General features: G+C 39.4%; 1 protein-coding gene across 1 annotated transcript in view; it reads left to right on the top strand.

Moving 5' to 3' along the window:
- KCNH1 (potassium voltage-gated channel subfamily H member 1) overlaps positions 1–27,351 on the top strand; it is a gene marked incomplete at both ends in the record, with an annotated part of 180,444 nt that overhangs the window by 76,222 nt on the left and 76,871 nt on the right. The window contains 2 exons of the mRNA XM_080342918.1: positions 12,608–12,807; positions 16,458–16,710. Of these exons, the coding sequence (XP_080199044.1) occupies positions 12,608–12,807; positions 16,458–16,710 (453 nt within the window). The remainder of the gene's footprint in view (positions 1–12,607; positions 12,808–16,457; positions 16,711–27,351) is intronic.

Raw genomic sequence — 27,351 nt, 5'->3', positions numbered from 1 at the left:
CATCATGCTTTTACTTATTTAGGCTTGCATCTCTGTCCCTCTGCTTCCTTCCCTCCTCCCGCCTGTGAAGACTCCCTGTTCTCTTGACCATCTAATTTAACTTTGATTCCCTCCTAGTCATTAGGCTTCTCTATTGAGGCCAAGAAGGTCTGGCATCCTCTTTGATGGGTCTGCTAAGCTGTTGATTTAAATTTTGCAGGCTCTGTGATGCAGAGAGACTGCTAAATCACTGCTCTCATGACATGCTTCTGAAAGGCTGGAGGAAGACAGAGTATTGAATAGAAAATTGGAAGAGGTGAGACAAAACAGGAGGGCAGAACTTCTGAAAGGGAACAGGAAGAATAATTTCGGGCCAGGTAGATGACAAAAATTTGACAGGGGGAAATGGTTTAAAGAAGAGTATGTGAGTATGTGTGGGATAGATGGAGTAAGGCAGGACAGATGGTAATTCATCAGAGGGACATTTGCTGGAGGGAGCCAAACTCATGGTGACCAGATCCTGAATACTCAACATCAGGAGTGATATTTAGGGTCAGCTTTAAGAGACACTTATTCAGAAAACCTTGCTGTGTGGTTTGCAGGTAGACCCTCTTATTTAAAAAACAAAACCACCAACCAAACAAAAAAACCCCATAAACAAAACCAAACCAGCCAAACAAAAAACCTGCAAAAAACCAAAACACCTCTCCAAAAAAACAACCAAACAAAAAAACCTCACCACCACCAAAACCCCAATCATCAACAACAACAAAAACCTAACAAAAACCCAACCCAAACCAGCACTGAGGCTGTGTACCATTCAAAGCATGTCAAGTGAGCTTGACAGAAAAATATTTTAATAGCCTGGTGCTCATGTGCTGATTGATTACAGCAACAGATCAAAGATAAGTATTCTGTCAAGAATCATTAATATCTGTCAGCCAACAGTAGCTATATAATATCAAAAATTCATGCTGTTGAAAAGCATTATAGCCTTGCCTTGTTCACAAGACCAGTATGTGAATATTCATGGTGGCACATGCAGCTTACAAACAATTCTTCACTTCACATAGCTTTTAAAAGATGAGCATGCAGGTTATTGCCACAATTTTTTAAGTGCTAAAATGAGTTCCTACATTTTTACTTCTTTATAATTTGATAACTTCAGTGCCTGTAAATGACATGGGATATATTTACCACAATTGTTTGCCCAACTCCTACTGTTAGTCTCCAATTACTGTATGAGCTGTAAGATGTTGCCTCCATCAGTGGGAAGGAAGAATTTAAGATTGGTTACATGCTACTTAGGTGATCCTGCATGTGGCAGAGAATTACAGAAGGCAAGTTCTTCAGTGCTTAAACGAGGAAAAAGACTTGTGATAACTGCAAAAACTCCTCTTCTGGAAGTTCTCTGATGTTCTTAAAGTTATCCCAGATCTGCGAGAAGAGCCAGGGAATGCTTCCTTAATGACTGCCTTGGGACTGCTGCAGGATTAGACCAGACCCAATCTTGTGCCAAGCAGAGAGTAGAGTAGGGATCTGAACTGTTAGGACTTCCTTTTGGAATCCAAAGATCAGGATTTAAAGTTCAGGACGAACCATTGTTCACATATTATGTGTTCTGTATCACAGGGTTTGAACAGTTTAAGCTGAGGTTTGACTCCTGATGATGTGCTAGGGCTAACTTAAACTGAGATTCTGGTTGCTTTTACCAGTTGTGACAGCCACCTTATATCCTAGTGGTTTCTAAGGCTGTTTTTGATGCACGCGTGTGAAATCACTTAAACCAATCTTAGAAATTACCTTTTTCCTAGGATCTTTCGGGAGTGCTAGGGTAGTAGGTGTTCTCCACATGCTGGGGCTGGCCAAGTAAAGCTTCCTGGAGCACGCCTGCCAGAAAATGCATTACTCTTTGGAGAAGTGAGAGCAGAGAGGCCTGTGTTTATGGCCAGTGGTATCTGCCTCTCCCATTCTAATTGATTACTTCATGGTTAAAAGGCTCCAAGGATATGGAAATGTTTGGTTCATATCCCTGCTGCATTTATGGAGACGGGAACAGCTCTAACAGTAAAAACTCTTCTCCTTTTTCTTTCTCTCAAAATACACAGTCACCTAAAAGTGTAGGAACTCTACGGGAAAAAGGGAGAGCTGAGTTCAGGCCTCTACTCCTCCACTGAGATTTGAAATACAGGCCTGTTTATACCAGGTGTGCGTTGGTTGCAGAGAAGTTTAGTTGCAGTCTTCCCCAAATCATTCTTCCCTGAGCAGAGAAAAGTTTAGTGTGCCCACCCACTGGATGAGGTTTGTAGCTGCAAAGTATCGACAGAGGTATTTCATTACCTTTGAGAGTCATCTGCACTTTCTTTTGGCCAGCTTCAGCTTGTTAGCATCTGCAAATTCCATTCCTCTGTGTCTCACTGGTTCAGGCACTGCACAAGCAGTATAGTTGTCTAAAAAGGTCCCAATGGTATATTACTACATCATTACTTCTCACTGTGTAAGTTGGTATATGTGCAAATATATGCACATTTTGTGCTGCCTTACTAACAAACTCACCAAAGCACAAAACACAGCTACCTGACATTTTTTAAAGGTCAGATGATTTCTATGTAGTATGTGTTACTTTAAAAATGAATTGGGCAATATCTCTTATATACTATCAACTACCTCTGAATATAATGATGTATCTATTTTAAAAGTTAGGTGTGGAACTCCCAGCTGTATGCATGCTTGCCTTTACTGCTGCTTTTAGTCCTGTTGAGTTCTAATAAAACAGCAGTCAACCTGGAAGACAAGGGTCTTCAAGTTTGAAGCCACAGGAACAGTCATGATTACCCATTTCTGAAAGTTAGGCTATAACCCTCTTCACCACATCAGAGAAAAAATGTTCTTCTCACATGCAGTCATCCATGATTCCTCATTAAAAACCCACACAGTTGCTTCAGTTATTTTTGATAAGCCATATGTGTCTTCACTAACCTGTCATTTCACTTGTCAGTAAAGCAGGCCCCCCAGAGAAGCAACTTTCTATGAGTTTCTCCCATTTCACATTCCTGTACATAGTGTATGTATGTATTGATTTTGGTCTGCAAGCACATCTGTGATTAGTGTGTAGGAGGAGCATGACTCAGACCGACTCATTTCAGTGACAATTATTCTTTAACCACCTCAAATTACTCTTCATCTGTGAATGTTGTATTTATCTCAGACCTCATTGGCTTACTCAATGTAACTAAAAACTTCAGTATTCTTATTTGTGTTATAAACACCATTAAATATTTGTAACTATTTAATGACACCAGAAGAGGGGAGCTTTTGGACCAGTGTGTCTTTAGGCTTGTTTGGCAAGTGTTTGAAAACCCTGTACGCAATACAGTCACGTAAGTTGTTTAAACACATTGCACCCAGAAGTAAAGGATATGTATGTGCAAGAGGGAGCTGGCAGGTCACTCAGTGTCAGCAGAAGAGCATCTTGCAGTCCTTCTGTGGTTATTGAAGTACCACCATGCTGGGAGCATGGCTTACCGAGGTGCCGCATCAGAAGCTTCAGAGTCTGAGCTGCAGGGAAGCAAAGCCGCAGGGACAGCACAGTCCAGTTAAGCGCAATAGCTGTAGGGGTGTAATTTCACAGCTAAGCTGATCTGATGTAAGAATTTGTCCTTAACTCAGGTGTCCACTCATCCTGTCAGGTGCAGGTTTGCTCTTACCTCTAGCTGGCTGGCCTGTCACAGCTCCTTGGTGATTAACACAGCCTCTCTGTGCAGCCACTGTACAGATCACTGATTGTTCTGCAGTGTGACTGCTTGGAGCAAACACAGCTTGAAGGTTGCTAGTGAGTGTAAGCCAGGTAGGCTACAGAAGACTCAGGCTTCATTTCAGTCACACACTTTCTTTTGTTTTGAGGGTTTTGTTTAACTAGTTTTTTTTTTGTTTGAGGATAATGCAGTTAATCCAGGTAAGTTACTCTCTCTGGAGTCTGTGGGACCAGGATTGTGCAATTTTTTTTTTCACCTGGCTGGGTGAGGCCAGTGCTCTACCACCCATCTCTGGTTCTCTTCGCAATGAAACTATAGCACCTTCATTCTACTCTGCTTTTATATTGGGATAATTTATAGGCATTAAATTTTTAAGTTTTCTTTTGTTCTCAGAGAAGACAAAGCCAAAAAAAAGACTGTGATGTACTTGCTACATAGACAGCAAAACTTCTGCAAGTCAGTGGATAAAAGTTAGTCATCAAAGAGAGCTGCTTTATCTCAGTATTTCTCCTGTGTCCTTAACTTTAATCACAGGCATACATGCTCACATTTGTGGAGCAGAGTTTAAAGCCTATGTTTAAGTGCATATCTGGGTTGAGGTTTTAAGCCTAATGAGAACTGAGGTCCCTGCAGCCTCAGGGGAGGCCTTAAGTCCTTCCTCCTTGTAGTCGTACTGGTGGATTCAGATCTGAACATACTCGGCAAGAAATGCAGCCAGCTACTAACTTCCCATATGGGCACTCTGGTGGAATCTACCCAAATCCATTTATCATTGGGAACAAAGGATTAGTTTAAATATCTCGCTCAAATGTAAGATACCTTAATTAAATGAGGTCTGGAGCAATGACCAAAAGGAATCACAGTGGAGAATGCTGCTTGGGCAAGTGACTAACTGTTGTCAGCAAGTGCCTTTAGCCATCAAACTCTTGTGTTGCATCAATGATGGGGCAAGTACGACCTGGAATTCAGTACGAGTAAGTGCTAGATGATGGCTTTGGTGTGCAAAATTGAGACCCAGTTCTGAACTCTCAAAGGCTGCTGGGAGGTCGTTGCAAAATCAGGCTCAGGAATTACCAACAGGAATGGGCCTGATGCAGCAGTACAAACATCACACAAATCATAGAAGAAATAGAATAAACAGAGTATGTAAGCAGTTTCCCATGAAAAGAGAACAACTTTTCCTTTTTATTCAATCCTTTCTTTCATCTTTTACTTTTTTTTAACGTGTATTTCAGTAATAGATTTTTTAATTTTTTTTTTTTTAAAAGAGAGTTTGCTTCTAATTGGGGGTAACCACTTCAGATAAGTTGAGGGCAGATAAAACCATCTTTCAAAGCAAAAGCCTTCAGTAAAAACTTAGAAGCAGTATCTGGAGATTTAATTTTAACCAAGTAATTGAAAATGTCCATGCATTATCCTGTATAAATTATAGAGGAAAAATGATGCCCTTAAATGGTTCAGTCATCTTTTAAGTAGTGATCTGTTCAGTAGTACTGGGAAATGAAATAGAAATCCATTCCAGTTTTCTAGACAATTTAAATTTTATGGTCCATAAAATTTTGCAAAACAGTTAAATAGTGGCCTTTCTGGCAAATTGCAGAAGATTAAATCAGATTTTGCCAGTGTAATAATTTTCATCATGGTAAAACCTGCTACTGTGTACATTGAGCCGAAGTCATCCCTTGTTGAGAAAGGTGTCCCACTGGTGAGTCTGGCCTCATATGTGTGGAATACAGGTGTCTTTTGCAGCTGCAATCTGTTTGTACTGTCAGTTTCCTCTTGGTAATCAAGTTGTCTTAGTCTAGAGCAAGACTTAGCGTTCAATGAGGTAGATACGCTTAAAACACAGAGCATCATAAAGATCCTACTGAACATTTAAAACCCTTTATGACACTCATGAAGGTGTTTGATAAATATCTTGTTCTTTAGAGGAATTGGAGTTGCTTTAACTAGTTGTGAGAATCAGTACATTTCCTGGCCGTTCTGTCTTACCTTCGTCAGAGATGAACCTATCTTGTGAGGGGGGAATAAAACACGGAGAGACAACTGGAAAGTGCCATTTCTGTGGAATTACCTTCCTTTTTCTCTAGTCTTACCTTTGAATAATCATGCTTACATTTCCTTTTGCAGATCTTGCTGCCTGTTGCACTTGCTACACCATATTGTTGTATTTTGACTGAAATAAAATCTGATTCTGCAATGAGCTTTGTGTGGACTCATTGATTCAACTGTAACGGTTATTTGAAAGTCTTCTTGATATCAAGGGCTAAGGCCATCATTTCAATTAATTGCTGGTCGTTACTGTGTTTGCAGTAAGTCATGGCTATCTGGCAGGTTTAAGAGTTTCCCGGTAAGTTGAGGCAGAACATAATCTTCATATCTGGTTTATGATGCACCTTTGGATGTAAAACGATGATACTCCATTGGAACTAAGTAGTCGATGAAAGTACAGGGTCTTGCAGAAATATTGGTGCCTTCAGAGAATTTAAGTGAGAAAAGTCAGGTGAACTTGTTGGTCTGCTAGTGTTGTTTGTTCGTAGAATAAGAACATGCAGCCCTGTTTTCCTGGAGGTGAGAGAAGCTCATGGTTAGGAATTTCAAAGTCTACCATCCTGAAGTCTCTCTGTATCCAGGATGTTCTTAATGCCTTTCAGTGTCATGCTTGTGTTGTCTTCTGTTAGCTTCCCTTTGCAGCGAATGTAATGTACGACCAGACTCTTATTCCTTAATTTTGCAACCAAGAACACAACCGAGTCTTCACAGTCTTGTTCTGACCCGTTGTGCATCTGGTTGCTTTAGTATTCTGCTTTTCTGCAAGCATATTGGCTGCCATGGAGTCTGTGGCTGTTCTTAAATCCTGCTATGGATGACTGTTAGCACCTTTCAGTGTAAACATATTATACTAAACTGTAGCTGTCAAAACGAATGATGAGTTTTGTGAATCAGGATGCTTGCCATTCTATTTGTTTGGACACTTCTTAATTTGCCAAAACCTAGACTTTGCAGTGTTAATTAGTGGGACTGAGTTAATTTAGTCAGGTGCTGCTGTACAGAGGTAAGAGCGCTGGCCTTGGTGGTAATAGCCACCCTTCCTTTGTATGGATTGTCTGGGGTGCCCTTCATCCTCTCTTTTCATAAGCAGGCTCTTGGATCCAAGATGCAGCCTTTCATAGAGCGCAAACTGGTGTTGGCCCTTCCCTGTGAGTTTAGAGAGAGCTGTTTGTGTTGGAGAGCTTTCTTGCAGAGCTGATGCTGAAGTTTGTTTTACTGGCTTTTATTCGCTTTGGCTCTGATTGCTCCTCTGATCAGTTTTGGTCTGTGTGTTTTCCCATGCTGTTTATCTCAGTGCAAACTCGCTGAAGGCAAAAGCAAACCCTGTTAGAGATTTGTGCTGCCCACAGTGCCCAGGCTTGTGAAATTCTTGTGAGCCAAAGCATCTGTGATTGCTTGGAATTTCAAAAGTTTTAATCAGATTTTGCCATTTTAATAATTTTCAGCATGGTAAAACCTGCTAGTGTATACATTGAGCTACAGTCAGCTGTGTGGATGCTACCAGATCAAATCAAAATAAAAAAACCAACAGTTTTGAAGCATCTTTAGGGATGTTGGAGTTCAGCATGTTTGGAAGGTTTGGTGTTTTACCAACACTTAACTCATTTCTTCCATATTGAGCCTTAAACTGGCAAAATATAAGTGGTTTCAAGTCCCTGAGACAACAGGAGGGTATTTGCACCTGGGTCTGTGCTGCTGTAGCAGTAGTCTGCTTTTATTTTGTAGAGTCAGAAAAGGGTGTGGGGAGAGAAGCAGTGGGAGCTGTTTGTGGAGTTTGTTCCATAGCTGTTCTTAACTCTTCCCTTTCTGCCCTTACACACTGCAGACAGCCTATTTTAAGGTGCACAGATGTTTCTACTACTCTAGTCCTTGGTGGTTGCTTAAGCGGCTTGTTAGAGCAGCTGCTCCTTTGTTTATGTCTCTGACTTTCATTCCATTGCAGTTCTTGTTTTTCTGCTGATGGGAAGAGGAGAAAAAAATCACGTCAATGATGCTCTGTTGTTTAGTCCTTATCAACTGTGTCCTCACTGGTGGCCTATCCTTCTGCAGGGGAGGCAATTCCATTGTAGCTGGAGACCAGTGTGTCCCTTCTGTGACCATCTGTCATCAGCAGGGTAGTTTCAGCAAATGTGATGGTGGGCATGAGAAGATTTGCAGTAGGATTTGACTAAGAGTTTAATTTACGTGTGGTCTTTCATCCTAGAAGTCAATCATTCTGCCACATAGCTTGATGTTCTTGTCCCTCATGGTCTATTCAGGCTTTCTGCTTTGCTCTTTGCCATAGAATTGTTTTTTAGACTTGCTCAGTTGTTAGTAGCATGCCAGTTTTTTGATCTTTGCTGTGGCTACCACCTTGTTTTTGCTTGGGAGGTATGTAAGCGGAGGGGCGAACTGCAAGCTGGTGAAGTGTGAAAGAGGAGGGAGGTGGAGCAGTGTATCAGTTCAGTCCAGACCATGAGAGAGCTGTGTGAAGAGCAGGATCTAATAGTCACTGGAACAGCGTGTGGGAGAGCTCCTCTGTGAATTCACTTTCACTTCAAAACACGGCTTTTTCCCTCAAGCTGTGAAATTCAGGAACTGATGTACATGCTAAAAAGATAGTAGCAATTGTAATTTGTTTTATACCATGTGAAAATGTTATGTAAATATATTGTGACCATTCATGAAATGCATAATATTATTTGACCTATTAGATTATGGCTACGTTGTTTACATTTATTTATTGCTAGCTAAATGAAATGATAGCTCTATATGTTATATTAATTTTAAAAAGGTAGATAAAATATTACAAAATGGAAACTTTATAATATACAAAGCTTCCTATGAAGCAACAAATTAGTAGCTCTGCATGTGTCTCGACAGAAAATGGGGCAACCTATTTAAATTCTGTACTGTTCCAGAAGTTTATATAGGTACTTGATAAGTAAATCTTATTTCAGATACTTTTGTTTCAAGTTGCAAGAATAGAAGTAACAATTACATCAAAATTAGTGCTGTAAACAATTAGTTGATAGATACCTGTTCAGTTTGGTATTTGCTTGCAGACTAATTAATAGCTCAGCATTTTTCTTTTAACTGCATGCTCTTTACCTGTAAGTAGGCATAACTACCACTAATCAAGACCCCTAATTTGAGGCAATTACATTGTTCTAATTGCACATTCAAAAGCAATGTGTTTTTCTTATATAATTATGCTGTAATCCATACAGTTACTAATTTCTTCTTTTCATTTTATCTGATCAATGTTGATGTGTGACCTCACAATGTGTTATCTGAAAAATGCCTTTGAGGCATGCAATGTTTGTGGTTAATTTATAGTTATATTTGTTTTCAGTGAGAAGTGATACAGTGCAACAGGTTTTCAGGGCTGTGCTTTCGCTCAGCCATGTATGAATTCAACAATTTGTTGTAAACTAGGCACTTTTTAGTAAAACAGAAGTGCAGTTATATATTTAAATCATCTACTATTTATAAATCAAGGTGCTCACTCTTTGAACAGTATTTAGGTTAGCACAGGCTGTGCCTTAGGTATGTAAAAGTTTTTGTTGTTGTGTTTTGGTTGGGTTTGTTTGTTTTGTTGTGGGTTTTAAAAATTTCTTTTGTTAGTTTTGTTGTTGGGGGGGGGGGGGGGGTGGGGTGGGGTGTTGTTTACTCATTTATTTTTGCTGTTGCTTGCTTGTTTGTTTTTGTCAAGCGGAACTGATATGTAGACAGACCGACTTTTGGGGTGAGTTTTCCAGAGAGTGAAAATGAAGGTAGTTTAGTTTAGAAAGCACTGCAGGTTTTGGGGGTAGGATGTAAGAGGTTGTTCACTTCTTGACGCTGGTCTCACTTGTTGCTCTATAGTTCTTATGCACACATTTTGTATGCAAGGGCTTTGGATGAGTGTATTTTGAACAAATCAGCATCAATCTGATGATTCATCCCAGGAACCACATGCAGCACTTACATCTGTAATTGGGGTAATTGCAAACCTCTCATTCTTACAGATAGAAATTCTTCCTCTTACAATTCTAAAATCAGATCCCAAATCTTTTACTGTGCTAGCTGAGACCTACACTGACTTGTATTTATTTCTCTATTCTTATTCGTTACATCATAAAAAGTAGCAGATGATTTGGTGACCTTTCCAACCTGTGTCTGACCTTCATGATTCACTTGTGCGGGTAATTGGCTGTTGAAATTACTGTGCTTTTATCTTTGACATTATTTAAACACTGGTTTAAACAGGGTGGCACAGACTGCATTGTAAATGGGTAGCCACATTGTTGGGGACAATGTGTTTTTCTTTATTGTCAGAAAAGAATATTTGTGTTGGGTGGGGGCTCTATCTTTTCTGAGGGATCTTGACATTCATGGAGAGAAGGTATTTGCTGTCTTGCTTGATGTGCTGCAGCTTTGTGCGCAGTGTTAGGCTACTGCTTATTCTGCAGAAGAAATTTTCTACTTGGTTGATGTGTAGGCATGGTTGCTACAGTTCCTCAAAAACCCCCACACAGCCACCATCCAGCTGATGTATCCAAAGAAGCTGTTGAGGTCAGATTAATTTGTGACCTTTCTGCGTGGTGCACTTGGGGCCTTGCTTGAGTCAAATCCATCCCGCACAAGGACATTTCTCCCTCCCACCCTCCTACACCCCTTAAAATACGTTTCCTTAATTCCTGTCATTCTCTGCACATAGGACTGCTAAGCTGATAGTTTCTATGGAATCTGTAGGTCAGTACTACAAAGTCTGGCCAAGGGCTCCAGGGACCTTTGGATTTTGGCATATGACCTGCACTGTTGCTGTTGCAAGGCACTGGTCTAAATGTTGGTGTTCAATCAGTCTTGTAAAAAGGATTTGGCAATATTGCTCTGTCATAAATTGCTCAACTTTCTTCCTTTAGTAGAGTGTGTGTTTCTGAAATCTTTCTGGGACTGCAGGGCACTGCAGTGGTTTCACTTCATTATTTCTTTGAAAAGAAGGCAAGGCACACAGCTAGCTATTTCTATGCAGAAGAGGTCAATGTTTAATATGCTAATGTATCTACCCAATATTAGGCTGCAAGAATCCTTTGCTTTAATGTGTCTTTAATAGTAATAAAGTGGTTAGCTAATGATAAATTAAGGATTGCAAATTTAGGGATTTTTTTAAAAATAAAAAATTAATCTAGGCAGGAATTATTTTTCTTGCCAAGATAATTGTCATATTGGAGTATAGTATCTGCAATTTTCAATGGAAATTGCTTTAGGACTACTCTCCTCATAATAATCAAAATGAAGAGCCAAACTTCTGGTGTTTCTTTAAGTTTCTTATAGCTGGACAGTAATGGGACAGAGTGGGGACTCCATTTTACCTTTGCTGGCACAGTGCTATACATCCCAAGATAATGAACCAACAGGTTTTTCTGTTGATCATAAAACCCTAATGCATCTCAGTTGCTTTAAGGATATCTGCCTATAACACTGACCTGAATAAATAGCTGCATTCTCAAAGGATTGAGTGGGGTGAGGAAAGTGTTGGTTGTGTTTTGTTTGTTTTAGTTTGGTGGGTTTTTTTTGTTTTGTTGTTGTTTTTTGTTTGTTTGTTTTTTGTTGTGTGGTGTTTTTTTTTTTTTTTTGTTTTAAGGGGGTAAGGGAGGAATTAAACAGCAAAAAGGTGTATTTAGATAAGGCAAAATATTACCTTATTTTTTACAAATGCCTTCTCAATTGTTTTTACCTTGATTGGAAGAGATGCCGACAATTTGGTTCCTGTTTTGAGGGACAGAAAATGATAAAGAGGAAGAACTTCCTGAGCAAGCCAAGGGCACTTACTGGCAGTTATCAGCTCATCTGCTGTCTGACTGTTCCTCTCCATCTACAGTCAGCCTCTCACTTATCACGGACCTGATTCCCAACACAGGAAAGCTCCTCTCGAGGCTTCCTGTCCTTCCTGTTCATTCAGGGCTGTGTTGGCTGAAGAGCCTCAGTCCCAGCCTCTGCAATCCATCAAAACGTGACCATTGAGATTCCCACCAGCCTGCTGTTCTGTCTTGGGCTTTGGCAGATGAATCTTCTCGAGTCGTGTGTGTTTTCATCTGCTTCTCTCTACACCTGGAAATATTGCCTATTTTCTGTCTCATGTTTATTCTTCAACCCATCTTGATGAACCAGCTGGCTTCATAACTATGCTGAATGAAGTCAGAAGGGCTGTGCAGCATTTGGTCTGTGTTTGAGGGCTCCAGCTCTTGCCTCAGGCCTCGCTGTTCTTCTGCCTGAAGAATATAAAACACAGTGTGAGATTTTATGTATTATTAAACTTACATCTATAAATCACTGACCCATGGTAGCTGTTTATTACATATTCCATCTTCTGCTTTGATGCATTGTTGTTGTCACACTGAGATGGGTAATGATGACTCAGCTTACTACTGTGGTAATGCACTTAAAGCTTGGAAATCTGTCACTGATGGCATTTCAACACAGGTGCTATAAAACAGAGATGAAATTTTAAAGTATTTGCTATCAAGCTATTTGTCTTTAAATTCTTGTGTCTTCTATCATGGTTTTGTAAGTGTTTGGATACTACTGGATTGTTTGATGGACAAAAGACAAATAGTTGTGTTTCAGAAACTCTCTGTTGCAGGACTCGCCATCACAAAAGTAAGTGGTGATCTTCAGTTTGTACTGGAGAAGGTGACCTATAAAATGCTTGTGCTCATCAGGCCTTCCTAACAAAGCACTGATATTGCATGAATTTACATGGGCCTGGCATTTCCAGCCTTAAAGTGCAGTGGAACACAGACTGATCATCACAACTTACTGTTTATTATATCTACTGTTTTTCTTCTTTTTTACAGCCCTTCTGTATGCGACCATTTTTGGTAATGTGACAACTATATTTCAGCAAATGTATGCTAATACAAACAGATATCATGAAATGCTGAACAGTGTCCGAGACTTTCTAAAGCTCTACCAGGTCCCAAAAGGACTGAGTGAACGTGTGATGGATTACATCGTTTCCACCTGGTCAATGTCCAGAGGAATAGATACTGAAAAGGTAAGTAAATTAAACTGCAAGGAAACAAGTCACATCCCGAAAGTAGTTCATTAAAATAAACAGGAGGTACTTTCTTAGTAAAGAAGACAAATATTCTCTAAATAGTTCCAAGTAGTAGCTTCCCTTAATTTTAAACTTTCAAATACAGTATTTCATCTATTCTGTCATACTAGCATTTGTTAGCGGTAAAAGTATGTATATGTTGCTGGTGATATGCTGTGAAATAGTATAAAAATGATGAAGGAAAGAGCTTGTTTTTTCATAAACAAAGAAAATAACTAAATAAAAAGTTCCAAATTCTAACACAACCACAGAATTTATTCAAATGACTTTTTTTTGCAATTTTTTTTGCAGTTCCATGGGCTTGAATACAAAGTAAAATCTGTTTTTTCATCATAGAATTTGAACTTAATGCTCTGTGTTTTGGCTAAAGATGTTAATGAAAGCTGGAAGTAATTACTGTAATAATAATGTATTGTTTGAAGTATGCCTTATGTGAGGCAAAGGTTATCACCCCAAGTCATTGAATTTACAAGTAAATTCCCATTGTATTTCTTAAAAAAAATATATGGCACTTCACCAGAACAAATGTATAAAAGCAACTACTTGCCGCTCTCATATTAGTTGCCAGCTTTTATGGAGATAGATACCATTATTCTTCTGCTTGTCTTAAGAAGATATGATTTGTGGGGTGGTTCTTCCAGGAAATCATACCAATGCTCCAGTCACCAGCCTTCTGGTTGGCAGCTCAATTTAGTATTCTAAACTGTAGATGATGCAGTTAAAGAGCAAACAATCTCATTTCTGTCTAGCTGTTAAAGCATCGTTATGGCAGAGTAGAACAGATGTAGTCTTGCACTGGGCCGTCTGGAGACCAATGGGTACACAGGGTACTGTTTGCTTTCCTAAATGGTCTTCAGCATATCTGCCATTTAGATCCCAGACCATGATTCTGGGAAGCACTGTCCGTCATACTAGTTTTCAGAAAGAAATGCTATTTTAGTACTGGATAGTGCTGATTAGAAACTGCCCTGCCTGTTTTCCCCCAAAATGTCTTTGTGCATGGTTATAGATTTGAGGAAGGTACCTTTGGGGAAGGTAGAGAGACAAGATCTCAGGATATGTAGTGTAATGAATGCTGGTGCTTTCATCTACCCCCCAGTGCAAGCTGCTGTCATAATTTTAACAAAGCAACAAGAAAAAAATGCTATGTAAAACATGTTTGTTTTAGCTTATCTTCAAAGTTCATTCTTGGCTTCCTCTGATAAGGAGAGAAATGCTTTAACAATGTCTTTGGAGACAGCAGGATAACCAAACCAAGCACAACTCACTGTAGCCTTTGAGAATGATCTCAATAAACAGGAAAAAAAAAGTCTCATCAGGACATCAAAGAGCATAATATGGTGTTGATTTCAATAGCTGGTGTGTTCATAGCTGAACTGCCAGTAGTGATGACTGTAAAACCAAGAAATCAACTTTCATCTGCATAGCAAAAGCTAGCAGATATAAGACTGACTAATGGCTGTGCCAATCCATAAACTCTCAGGTGTGAGCTCTGTTGGTTTGATGCCTGTGCATAACTTCTAGGATGTCATGCAATGAATAAAACATGTATTGCTCCTGTGACAGAACAGTGGTAGTTGTGCTGCTGTGTAATGCAATGCAGAGTTCTACAGATGAGGCAGATATTTAAAGATGAACTTAACACAGAATCAATCTTTTCATTATTTTGTAGGCCACAAATTTGTCAGTTCAGTGTTAACTGCAGGCATGCCAAGGAGTGAATAATCAGCTAAAATCAAATTCTGTAAATCTAGAAAATGCCAGTATAAAAAAAATAACCAAGAGCTGCTGAAAAATTCTAAAATTAATCCATGAAAATATGTTTCTTACCTCCCATACAAATGAAAGTCGTCTGCTGTTTGTCTGTAGCTCTCAAGTATCTTGAATCCCTCTTTATTTTTTGTGAAATCTGGAGATAACTTTTCTAAATGGAGAAGGGAAGATGAGTTAACTACTTAGACTGGGAAACTAAGGTGGTTTTGGATAAGAGCCTCATTTAAAATATTCTCTTGTATATTCAGGTTTTCTTATTCCTATTTCTATTGTAGTAAAGCAACCCTTTTTGTGCATGATATTCAGGTAACTGTGTGTGTAATGCCAGTGCCAAACTTTGGCAAGCATCTGCAAATATAGTATGTTTTTGTTGCCGAAGTAAATGAGAGAATTGCAATGACAGCTGTGGCTGGTGCCTGTGTTCCACATTAAATGCTGGTCTTGCTGCCCCAATCCGTTCTTGTGAGCATGGAAAACTGAGAATTGGCAGGTTTGGCTGACACGCGCTATCAGACAGAGAGAGATCGTCCATGAGTGCCCAACACTTAAGCACGAGAGAAATAGATGTGTTTCAGAAGCAATATCCATGATAGCAGGTCTGCGTTGTGGTGGGCCAAAGATTAAGGTGGTGGTGGAGTCATTTGCCCTTGAGTAGCAAGCATAATATCTTGAACCAGTGCTGTGCACAGGGTTATGAGCTTGGTTCTCTGCTCACATCTTGTGCAGAGCCCCACTGCGAGGTGGAGGCGAAGCCGTAGCAGTTCCTGTGTTACCTGTGTGCTTTCCAGGAGTGTTCGCATTGAAGCAGGCACCTCTTTCCATCCAGGAAAATGTGTGGGAGTAACTCTGAAGCTCACGAAGTGTGCTCTTTAATTGGATGGAATAGTTATTATTGAGAAAAAATGAGGCAGGTTTATACTACTCCATGGTTTTCTTAAATAACACGTCCTGAGATATACTTCATCACAGACTATCCTCCAAGGATTTTGTCATCCCAAAACCCTGTTCATGTTATGTATTCCCACTGTTTTTGCCAGGAACTTCTAATCTGTACATGCAGTAGTAATTCTGTATTCTTTCCACTCAGCTGTCTGTAGTATATTAAAAACCTTCAGGAATGGCTCTGACTGGTACCCGCTGTGCTAGGAGTCAGTTTGTGTATCCTTAGGAGCACATATCATGAATTTCTCTGAGGAACATTGCATTTGGAGATCAAAACTTGGAGATGCCCAACTTAGTATCATACCTTAAGGACCCTTCTCGTGTGAAGAAAAACTCTGTTACTGCCATTGAGGGGTGGATTTGAATACCTGCAAATCTCAATATTATGAGATAATAACCATGTGTTGTTTTTTTTTTTCTTGCTAAAGGGATATGAATTACACTTCCTCTCTATACAATATTTCTCTCACTTGGAACATGTAATTTGTGCAGGCTTTTAATGGAATCTGCCTATGAAAAGAGTTACCTACCCGCTAGAAACAATCCTTCAGGAAGCTTTTCTCCACCAGTTTCTGTACTGCTGCGCTCTTAATTTTGTTGTCTTAAAAACCTGAGGCCTTATCCTGGTAATTCAATTTCCAGCAGAGCGTGTTGCTGAGATGAAATCATTATTTTCTCTCAGGTATTGTGGCTCATGTGTATAAATAATACAAAAATAAATGTAGGAATCAAGGTGAAGAATTTTATATGATGGAAGAAAGTAGTTCTTAAACCCTGAGTAGTGAACTAGGGATAATCGCATGGCATGTGTAAGTGATGCACAGGAATCGATTGGCTTAGTCCAATTAGTCTAAGGCTAATTTCTTCCTCAGGTTTTACAGATATGCCCTAAGGACATGAGAGCAGATATCTGCGTGCATCTGAACCGCAAAGTTTTCAAGGAGCACCCAGCCTTCAGGCTGGCGAGCGACGGATGCCTGCGAGCGCTTGCCATGGAGTTTCAGACGGTGCACTGTGCCCCCGGAGACCTGATCTACCACGCCGGAGAGAGCGTCGACAGCCTTTGCTTTGTGGTTTCGGGGTCTTTGGAAGTAATCCAGGATGATGAAGTTGTTGCTATATTGGGTGAGTTTCACAAGTCATAATTTGCGTTGTGCACAAATACAGATGCAGAGAGTGTTTTTATAGTCTCTCCTACTCAAGCACTTAAGTCAGTCTTTAAAAAGCTTCAGCCAAGCTAGGTATGCCACAGCCTGGTGTGGTCTATTTTAATGTACTTGTCAGCTGTATGGTTTTAAATATTTATTGTCTGGAAAAATTCAGACAAAACAAAACAAAACAAAAAAACAACCAAACAACAAATCACGACTTGCTTAATGTGATACAGGAACATTGCGTAGGGTCATTGACTCGTCCTTCCTGTTCCACACAGGTAAATAGGAAGGGCAATCATCTCCAGATTGCTTCAACCCTATTTCTTCTGGTCAATGGATGCTGTACTTGAGCATTGGGTTTGTGGTCATTCTTGGGGTTCTCCCTGTCTTGCCACATCTCTTTTCATTAGGAATCCCATTGAAGACTTCAGAAAACTAATTTTCAAAGTGCCCGGCTTCCCTGCTTCTCTCCTGATAATAATCCACTTTTTCTGAAAATTTTCCAACTAGCTTTATTTAAGAACTCATGTTGAAATAATATTTATCTCTTTTAAAGTGAAAGTAATATAAAAATTTAGAGTTGATTTGTGTTGACTTGGAATGACAGCTTTAGGTTGGAGGCATTAAAAAGAAGCTGATAGTGGTGTGAACAACATTCTGAGGCAAATCTAGGGGAAAAGAATGTGATAATCCAGTAGGCATAGATGAATCATGGGGTGGCTGCAGCATTGAGGAGGTGATACTTATCACTTGACTCTGTCAGACCCTTTTGTGATAAGGTAAATACTCATGGTGGCTTAATCTAGTATCTGTCACTCATAGCAGCCTGGAAAAAGAGAAGAAAACAGCTTGGTAATCTTACTCTTTCTGAACACATACACCTAACTCTCCTAAGAGGAATGTTTACTGGATAATGAGGGGGGTTAATAAATATGCTGAGTTCAGTTTTTCTTCTCTACTTCTGAATGGGGTTGTGTATATAGCATAGGGTAAATTTAGTGTCCTGGGCAATTAAGTTCATAATAATTCATACCACACAAGAAACTAAGAAAGTGAAAAGCAGGGGGATAACTGATTCTCTCTTGTTCTGGAATCACCTGTGCTGCTCAGTGCTATATGATACTAGCCACTTCCACTTTTCTAGTATGCACATCAGAAACTTATTACCTTTAGCCATGTTGAACTCTCAGGAATTAATGTGGCAAATGCAGAACAAACTAAAGCTTCTCAGTTTGTTTCACCTTTTATCCCATAATGTCTCCTTCTGTGTCTATCACAAGAAGAAATCCTCAAAACGTCTTGCTGCTCTATTTAATCAGTATAGGTAAAAAGCATTTAAATAGGATTTTTTTAAAATGTTGTTTAAAGATACAATTTTTTCTACCCGTCTTTACCAGTAACTCCTGTGTTTTATCATAATACTCACTTTAGAAAACACTCAGCCTAGACTCCTTGAGAAATCAACGTTGAGGAAACCTGAACCCCAAATCTCAGCTGCAGAGTGATAGCTACAGATAAATGGTATAGAAATATTTTATTATTGCTGTTCTCCTGGGACAGTAACTATTGATCCTCTTCCCTCTACACCTTTATTTTCTTGGAATTTGGAGTCAGTTCTCTGGCTCGCAGTAAAGTTGATGAGCTCCGTCATTTTCTTTGTGAATATTGGAATCAGAGAGGAAAATAAAATGAAGCGGGATCAGTTTGTTATTTTGTGAGATTTCATTTTGGATAAATGTGTTTCAGTTTTTATGTTTCAGTTTCTGGACTAAGGAATCCATTTCCTTCCACACATGGATGTACCTTCCTCCCCCAGGCTGTGAAGCCTTCTGTTGAAGAGTTTGTTGCACTTGGTGTGGTTATCTAAGTTTTTCACTATTCTAAGTCAGTTGGACTTAGTTGTCCTTCAGCATTGCATAATGCAACCACCACATTACCAAAGGATGCTCTAGGAGATGGGTCAGAATTTATGCCCTAACTTCTTTGTACTCTGTTTTCTTATCTGTAGAATAGGAGTGATTTTTATTTTTATTTTTTAATTTCATGTTTAGGTAAACTTGTCAAGTTCTTGATAAAAGTAACTCAGGTAAAACAAGGCACTACAAAGAAAAAAAATGTCTACATTGTACAAGAAACGTGATTGTTGCTCGTCATTCAGCCAGAACAGCCTATGCCATAAGTTTTGTTTACCAATCACAACTAGGCATAGCTATGAACATCCAGCCTATAACAGCAAACAATGTGAGGAATTCTGTAGGGTAATTTCAGTTAATAGATATGGCTGAGAGACTGTAATCTTCTCTCAGGCATTCTTGAACTAAAAATTAAAAAAAAAAGTGCATAAATTATTCAGGAGGAATTATTTGCTGAGCTTTAGCTGTCACTTAATAAAGCAGCCTTTGCAATTTGCAATGTATCCTGTATCTTCCTGAGAATAGAGAAATAAATTGCATCCCTAACTTTGTCTGTGTGACTGCTGTACAGCATTACATAAACCAAAGGCAAACTACACTTAATCCTTAAAGGATTCAATTCACATGAAACATTTTCAAGTTCTGAAATAATTTAGCCTTGCAGACTGGCATATAAAAGTGTATTGTGTAGCCCAAGAGTTTGGAGTGTATTGTGCACACTTGCATAATATCCTTCCAGATCAGTTCTGTGTGATACTCAAGAGACAGACGCAAGGCATACTCTTAGTTCAGGCTTATGTTCTTATAACAAAGCACTAACTTTGATTGACTTGGATTAATAAGAGTACTGAATTGGAAGAAATTGCACACAGGCCAGCAATGAAAAAATGTACATATTTTTGTGTCCCCTAAGATTGCCTTCCCCATTTATTTGAATTAGAGACAAACACAAAAATGAATAATTTTTTTTAAAAGTTTGCAGTGTTTAGAGTAAAAATTAAAATAAACTGATGTATTTTATATGAAGTTTGATTTGTTGCCATGAAAGACGTATTTCTGAATTCTACCCCAAATTTCTACAGAAATAAAGAAATTAGTGATGTTCATGCAACACAAATCTTTGGATTTTCAGCAGTTCACTGTTCTTCCATTTACACCATTGTTCTTGGGTAGGGTGAAGCGCTGAAGCACTTTGTGGAAGATAGAGACAAATCACACAGTTCCTGCCCTGCAAAGAACTGAGTGAAGCACAGGTCATGCAAGACTTCCATTAACAGACTGTTTTCAACTTGGCTTTGCTTTTAACTTTTCTAAGCCTTCCCATTTGGGCTGATGCTGCTTTATCCATCTGAGACTGACGTATCTCTTTGAACTGCTCTTGCTTAAAAACTTGCCCATTTATCCAAATGTGGTTAGGGAAAATGGGTTGTTTTGTCACTGTTAAAAACAATCAACCTTTTACGTGCACTTCATTTGGCAGCTCTAGTTTCTCTGCTTTGGAGCAGACCTTTCAGACTGAGCCACTGGCCATCTGAAAACCTGCCCTTATTGCGATTCTCTGAACAGTTAAATTTACTCATGCTCAGGAGAGATTTGCTACATTTTAATTTAAAGAATATCTTCTTAAAAGATTCCTTCGGAATTGAATGTGCTCCAGGCAGGGACTATAAGGTCTGGCTTCAGCTTTCTTTGAAATATGTGGGAGAAAAGGAATTATAGTAGAAGCGTGAAATGAGCCTGCATAGCTGGTTGTTGTTTCTTAATTTAGGGAAGCTGGATGACTTAAACTGTGTTTTAATGCATTTATTTATTTATTTATTTATTTTACACTATGAAGGTACATGTTGCCTTAGTGCAGAATGGGAATGTTGATTGTTCAGAACTACAGTAGTCAAGAAGCTGATGTTAGAAGCCCGGCTGAAGAGATGATTTGCTGTTGCTGGGGCTAGCATGGTACTTCCCTGGTTGTTCAGCCTTTTAGTCTGGACCTTTTTCACGTTGCCCAACATAGCTAGAGGAAATGCTAGTTCTTGTGTTATGTCTTCAATTGCATGTGTGCATAGAAAATGTAATGCAAATTATAGAAAAAAATGGCATAGAAGCAAAAGTAACTTTTCGTAAGTATTTTCCGGAAATACATTGAAGGACTGAGTATGAGGCCTTCTTACAAAAGGATTTATATTCTGTTAATGTGTATGTACAAATATCTGAATGACCAAGAAAACCATTTTTTATCTTACTTGAAAATAATAAATTGTAAGTTAGATATGACTGACATAAGTGTACTCCAAGATTGAACAGAAAATCCCTCTTCTCTAGGAAATCTGAAAGAAGCAAGTGAATATTTGACCCAGGCTGGTTCCAACCCTTTCTGCTTGAAATTGTGGTAGTCTTCGAAATTTAGGGAAACATTCCAGTAAAAGGCCAGATAGTGGAAGGAGCAGACCCTTGAAATTAGGGTGACAGGCTTTTTTTTCTAGATAGCAGTGAGGAAGGCAGTGTCTTGTCCTTAAATTTTCAGACTGCTGCAAATTTGGCAATTAATGACTCCCAAAGGGCCTGACTGAGTAGCAGACCTTCAGATATGTGAATTGTTCAGAGCTGCTGAAGTGGTCTCGATGATCCCTGCAAGTGGGCCTTGTGTGTATGGATGGTAAGACTGGAGGTTACTCTTGCAGATTTGGTTAGAGACTGGGAGCATTTAAGCCTTTATTTAGCAATTAAAATACAAAGCCTTGGAAACTATTGGGATCTTCAGAGCTGAGCAATGGATGAGAAAAATCACAGTTACTAGAAGGTTTAGTTAAAAAGAAAGAACTCCCACACAAAACATTTTGTCCCAAGAGTAAAGCAGTTAATCCCAGGTGTTGCATCCCAGCTGTTCTGCCTTTATTGTGTTCTTGCTATTCTCATTTGAGCTAAAAACTTTCAAAATAATAAACTTTTTAATCACCAAAGAGTTTAGCAAAGAGTATTACTCATAGAATCATAGAACATACTGAGTTGGACGGGACCCACGAGAATCATTGAGTTCCACTCCTGACTTCACAAAATACAGGTAAAGTGAATAAGATAGGAAGGGAAATCAAGGCAGTAATTTATTATGAGCAAGGAAAATCACTGCCCTCCACAAGGACAGTTTGCTGTTGCTATTCCTTTTGCTGCTATCAAAGCTGAAGGGAAATAACAGAATATAGATATTGCGTAAGTACGAACATATGCAGTAAGAGAATGTCAAAGAAGGGGAATTTATAGCCTAGACCTGGCTGCTGCCTTCACCATCAGGAAGAAAGTGGGATATATCTCTTTTTCTCTTTTTCTCTTTTTCTCTTTTTCTCTTTTTCTCTTTTTCCCTTTTTCCCTTTTTCTCTTTTTCCCTTTTTCCCTTTTTCTCTTTTTCCCTTTTTCCCTTTTTCTCTTTTTCCCTTTTTCCCTTTTTCTCTTTTTTCTTTTTCTGTGGGAGGAAGTATGCAAAGGATGCACATAGATTTACTTTTAAGATCACATGTGAATTGAGGAAGTGAAAATTGGATGTCCCTGAAATATAGATCTTTTATTGTTATTTGCAAAGCTATAACATTGACAAGATTGGAGACCGTGGTTTTAGTGTGGTATTGCAGGAGAACTTGGTGTGCCATGTTTTGTTTCAGCAGGATATTAAATGCTCCATTTGCTTTGTGTTGAGAAATTCCTGCTGGTTTAATTTGATCTAATTGCAATCTTAAAGGAACGTTATAAGAATAATTGTTTGTTTTCTTTCAATTGTTTTAGCTTACTCATTTAGCCATAAGCATTTTGTTCAGATGTAGACACAAGGGCCTTGATTCAGATCTTGGTGGGACAGATTTGCATCCAGATAGGACAGTGCAAACTGCAAGGGCAACTGCACCACAGGGATGGTTTATTTCAGAGGAGAGAAAATAGCAGTATAGAAGTATTGTCTGTCTTAGAACTTCTCAGTGGAAAAGCATTGCATCTTCCACGAAATTGTGTGAAGATTGCTTCTCAGCAGGCTTGAAGATGTTGGATAGTTAACTGTGCTGAGCCCAGACTGCTATATTTGGACTGTCCTCAGTACCTGAGCTAACTCAGGTTTCCCTAAACTAAATTGCTTTGTGTACAGCTCCATTTTCAGAATTTAATTATGTGTTTTGAGGCCTGTTGTTATTCAAAACAAGTATTTGAAAAAGTCCCTTACTTCTCTACTTCATTTTTCACCTAAGTTTTACATTTAGGTATATCTGCCTGTGTTAAAAATGCCAAGCTGCTGTGCCCTTATGCTGAAGAAGTGGTTGCAGGATTATGGATGGCATTAGAGTTTTTTTATTATTTTCAAAGTCAGCATCTTTGAAGGTGGTGGGATCAGTAGACCAGCTGAAGCGTATCTACATGCAGCATGGGCAACAAACAGGAGGAGCTGGAAGCCATTGTGCAGCAGGAAAACTGTGACATATTTGCCATCACAGGAGCATGGTGGGATGACTCCCACAACTGGAGTGCTGCATTGGATGGCTATCAACTCTTCAGGAGAGATAGGCAAGGAAGGAGAGGAGGTGGGGTAGCCCCATCTGTTAACAGAGTGGTTTGATTGTCTAGAGCTTAATGATGGTGGCGATAGGGTTGAGTGTTTATAGGTAAGAATCAAGGGAAAGGCCGACAAGGCAGATAACACGGTGAGAGTCTGTTAAAGACCACCCAACCAGGATGAAGAGGCAGATGAAATATTCTGTAAGCAGCTTGGATGATTCACGATCACTAGCCCTTGTTCTCGTCGGGGACTTCAATTTACCAGGTGTCTGCTGGAAATACAGCACAGCAGAGAGGACAACAGTCTAGGGAGTTCCTGGAATATGTGGAAAACAACTTCCTGACACAGCTGGTCAGTGAGTCAATGAGGGAAGGCAGCCCACTGGACCTATTATTTGCAAACAGAGAAGGACTTGTGGGTCCAGAGCCCTTATCACTGCTATCTGTATATGGTCTGAGACTGTAGAGGGTATCAGAGAAACAGATTTTTAAAACACTTGATGAATTACTTTCTGCAATAACTGGGGAAGAGGGAAATTCCATGAGAACAGACGCCTCAGTCTAGAGCTTCAAGTTAGGGGTTTTTTTCCTACATTTTCATGTTTTATTGTTTCAAAGTTACGCAACTTTGCATAATGTGCTCTTAAGTAGTATGACACCACCACACGTGGAAGAAGTCCTCTTTGGAAGATGCTGATGTCTGGCAGGTTGCTGGCAACAGTGACCCATGATGAAATTGAGACGGGGTAGTGAGGAGTCTCTCTGTTCCAGCATGTTCCTTGATATCTCAGGCTGCGTTAGGAAGGCTTGCCCATCACGTTTGTCTGTGTAGTCTGAACCAAGATATGAAGAGGTAGAAATTTAACCAAGAAATCAAAACTGGATTTCTACGAAGACCCTGATTTCTGGCAAGTGAACCACTGAACTAATTTTTGTTTTGGGTAGGTGTCGAGGGTTTAGATTGCGGGGTGACAATAAAACCCTGGCAGATGTATTGTTAACCTCCTTTCCCCCCCACTTCCCCCTTTTGCCTCTCCCTCCTCCCCCCTTCCCAGTGAGGACAGGCGATTGGGAGGGAAAGAAGGACAGAGAGAAGAGAGCTGGAAAAAATTAAAGATGTTTTACTAATGCTACTAATAAGAATAGAGAAAATAATACAAAATATACAAAACCAATCTTGAAAGTCTCAGCAACTGCAGAGCCGGCACCCAAAGTCCTGGATTGGACTCTGCAGCCAACCGGAGCTGGATTCAGTCTCTCACTAGGCCTCAGTTCGCAGGGCTGACTAGCAAGGTCCTCTACTAATGGTGGCCATAAGCAGAAGGGAAAAGAAGGAAAAGGGACGAGATCCTCATGATCTCCCACTTTTATATGAAGTATTCACGTGAATGGAATGTTATACCCAGTTCGTCAGTTTCTTGGTCAGTTGTTCCTCGTCACCCCTCTTGCAAGATGTCCATCCATGCTTATCAATAACTTCACATTCCATTGCTATGTTTACCAAAACATGTGTCTGGTTCTCCAGGAAAATGCAGTTAATATGAAGGCTTTAGCTGACAGGCAAGTTCACTAAAAGAGAAACTTGTTTTTAACAAAACCAGGACAGTAGGGTTTTGTTTCTGTCTCAGAATTTTAGAGGAATAATAATTTTTTTTTTTCACTGAAACGCCACGTTAAAAATAAATAAATAAATAAATAAAAAAAATATATATATAAAAATCTTCATGGAACACTTATTTTTCTTTGCTTTCTCCAAGTTTCAAATAAAAACTTTTTTTCAGAAGTATGTTTCTTAAACATTGACAGATTTATCCTCAAAGAGTTGATAGAAATATTGAATAAAATGCAGCATGCTATAGCTATGAACTTTGTGAAGTTATATATTTCAGAAGACAAAATCTACTATTTTAGACTCTTCAAATGCTTTTATCTGAAACAAAAGGAGAAAAAAGTGGGGGCTTTAATGTAAGCTTCAAGCAGTATCTATAACATAAAGCCAGTTTCTAAGTCATCAGGGAATAACTCTGAGGCTATTGCAATTGAGCCTCTCAGTTTTTGATCAGAGAACTAGCACTGGCCATTCAATGACAACATAGATTGTCTTCTGAGTTTGTACAAACTGACCACATATTTATAACATTTTTTTCCAGTAACAATTAAAAAGCAATTTTTATTTTGTCTGTACAGTAATGGGCTTCAACAGAGAAAACTGACACAGTTGTATAGTCAACTGTCTTCAAAATGTTGCCAAGTGGTGTTTTAAAACATGAACAGGTACACTGTGTTTCTATTTGTGCACCAGGCAATTTATTGGAAGTGCAACTTCAGTTTATTATCACTGTAACCCTTCTTTTTGTTTCGGTGGCACTGATACTCTGGCTTTTTTTGCCCTGAGGTCATTTTTAGAGGAAAAGAGTGATCAAAACCTCTGGTTAATGAAAAATATTATTTTCTTTTCAGTGCAGTTGGCCATTCATTTCTTACTATGTCTTAGTTTGCAATTGAGAAACCTTAAGAAAATCCAAAGCAGCAAATCACTTCCCTGCATCATCTACCAGCTGTGCCACGTTGGAGAACCTGTTCAGTGGCTGTCAAGTTGTGCAATTCAGCTGTGGGATGGATACCAAATACTCTACCTTGATGCCAAATGGTAGCCCTGTTTTTTCTGGCCGGCAGATATTTGTTCCCTTAAAACAATGCACGAAGAGGAAAAATTGCTTCTGCTCTGATGCCTCTACTTTCCTTGAATCTTTCTTCTCTCTGTGAAATGGGAAAATTTAAATTGCATGCCTTACTCGGATAAGGAGGAGATGAGGGAAGAGAGAAGGGGGAGAGATTTACAGCTGAAGCCAAATAGACACGTGCTGATCACAGAGGAGATTTGGCCAGAGGGTCACATCACTGGTTTTGAACACTAGGGGTAAATATGCTGTACTTAGTGGAATTATGCTTGAATACAATTGGTAGAACTCTGTGACATAAACGGACTTCAGATCCTCTGGTTCTGTTCAAATCTGCTCAGGAGGGAGGAAAAACAACAAAACAAACAAACAAAAGCGGGGGGGAGGCGGGTGGAGGGACAAAAATCAGAATCAGGCCAAGTTTTTAAATTTCAGCAGCATTTTAACTGAACAGTCCCTAGAACAGAGGCTGACACACAGAATCTGCGTTTTCCTTTACAGCAATTGGTGTCTCCCATTGCTTGGAGGTGCAGAGCAAATCTCAAGGGTGCTGGCCAGTGTGGGTGCTTCAGGGAGCTCTGGGAAAGTCATCACGTGGTCTGGCACCCACTGTGGATCAGCATCACGGATAACAGTATTTGCTAACAGCTGGTTTCCAAGATGTGCTTGGTGCTACCTTGCCACTGAGGTACCATCAAGCAGTGTTTGGTCACTCTAGCTTATCTTTGCGTCTGCTGAGACTATGTCAGATAACGTTTTTTCTGTAGTTCAAACATGCAAATGAAGGCAGATCTAGAATAGACCTGAGCTAGATTCAGGTGTTGGCTGCTCTAACAGCAAGTACTGTTGATTTGAGAATGATTCTAACATAGTTTGTCCAATGTACCGAAAATCAATCTCCCAAGTCCACACTGTCTTGGACGATCATAAGCACATGAATCCATGGTTTCATCTTCTCACCCAGCTGCTATCACACTTTGACTCCCAGACACCCAGAACTCAAAAGTGAACTAAGTAGGTTATCAGTCAAAATATTCCACATAGAATCATATGTTTGCAGAGTAGGGTGGGATATCTTCTGTCTGAGAGCTCTTCAATACTTCCTGCTTGTAGGAGTGGAAAAAATAAAGTATGTTCTGGTAGGCACATCAAAGCAATACAGCTGTAATGTGCCAGTGTGGTTCTTTTCTAGAACACAATCAGCAAAACACTTGACTAGGTTGCAATAATCAGGTCTTCATTACTGGTGCTGCTTTCGGGAGACAGAGTGAATGTGGCTTGACTTTTAGCCCGACTCAGGCTGAATTTGCAGTGTTAACAAAGAAATCCTCTTTTCATTTTTAAGATAAATAGCAAATTTGATATGGATAAAAGACTGGGAAAGAATAAATATGGAAACAGAAGGTGCTGATTTTATAAAATAATTCTTCAGTGTTTAAATTTTTCAGGGTTTCGGGACTTATTGTTAAAACAAACAACGAAACATAAAAG

Source organism: Nesoenas mayeri (genome assembly GCF_963082525.1).
Source record: "Nesoenas mayeri genome assembly, chromosome: 3".
NCBI classification, from domain to species: Eukaryota; Metazoa; Chordata; class Aves; order Columbiformes; family Columbidae; genus Nesoenas; species Nesoenas mayeri.
This window is presented reverse-complemented; position numbering and strand designations above follow the sequence as displayed.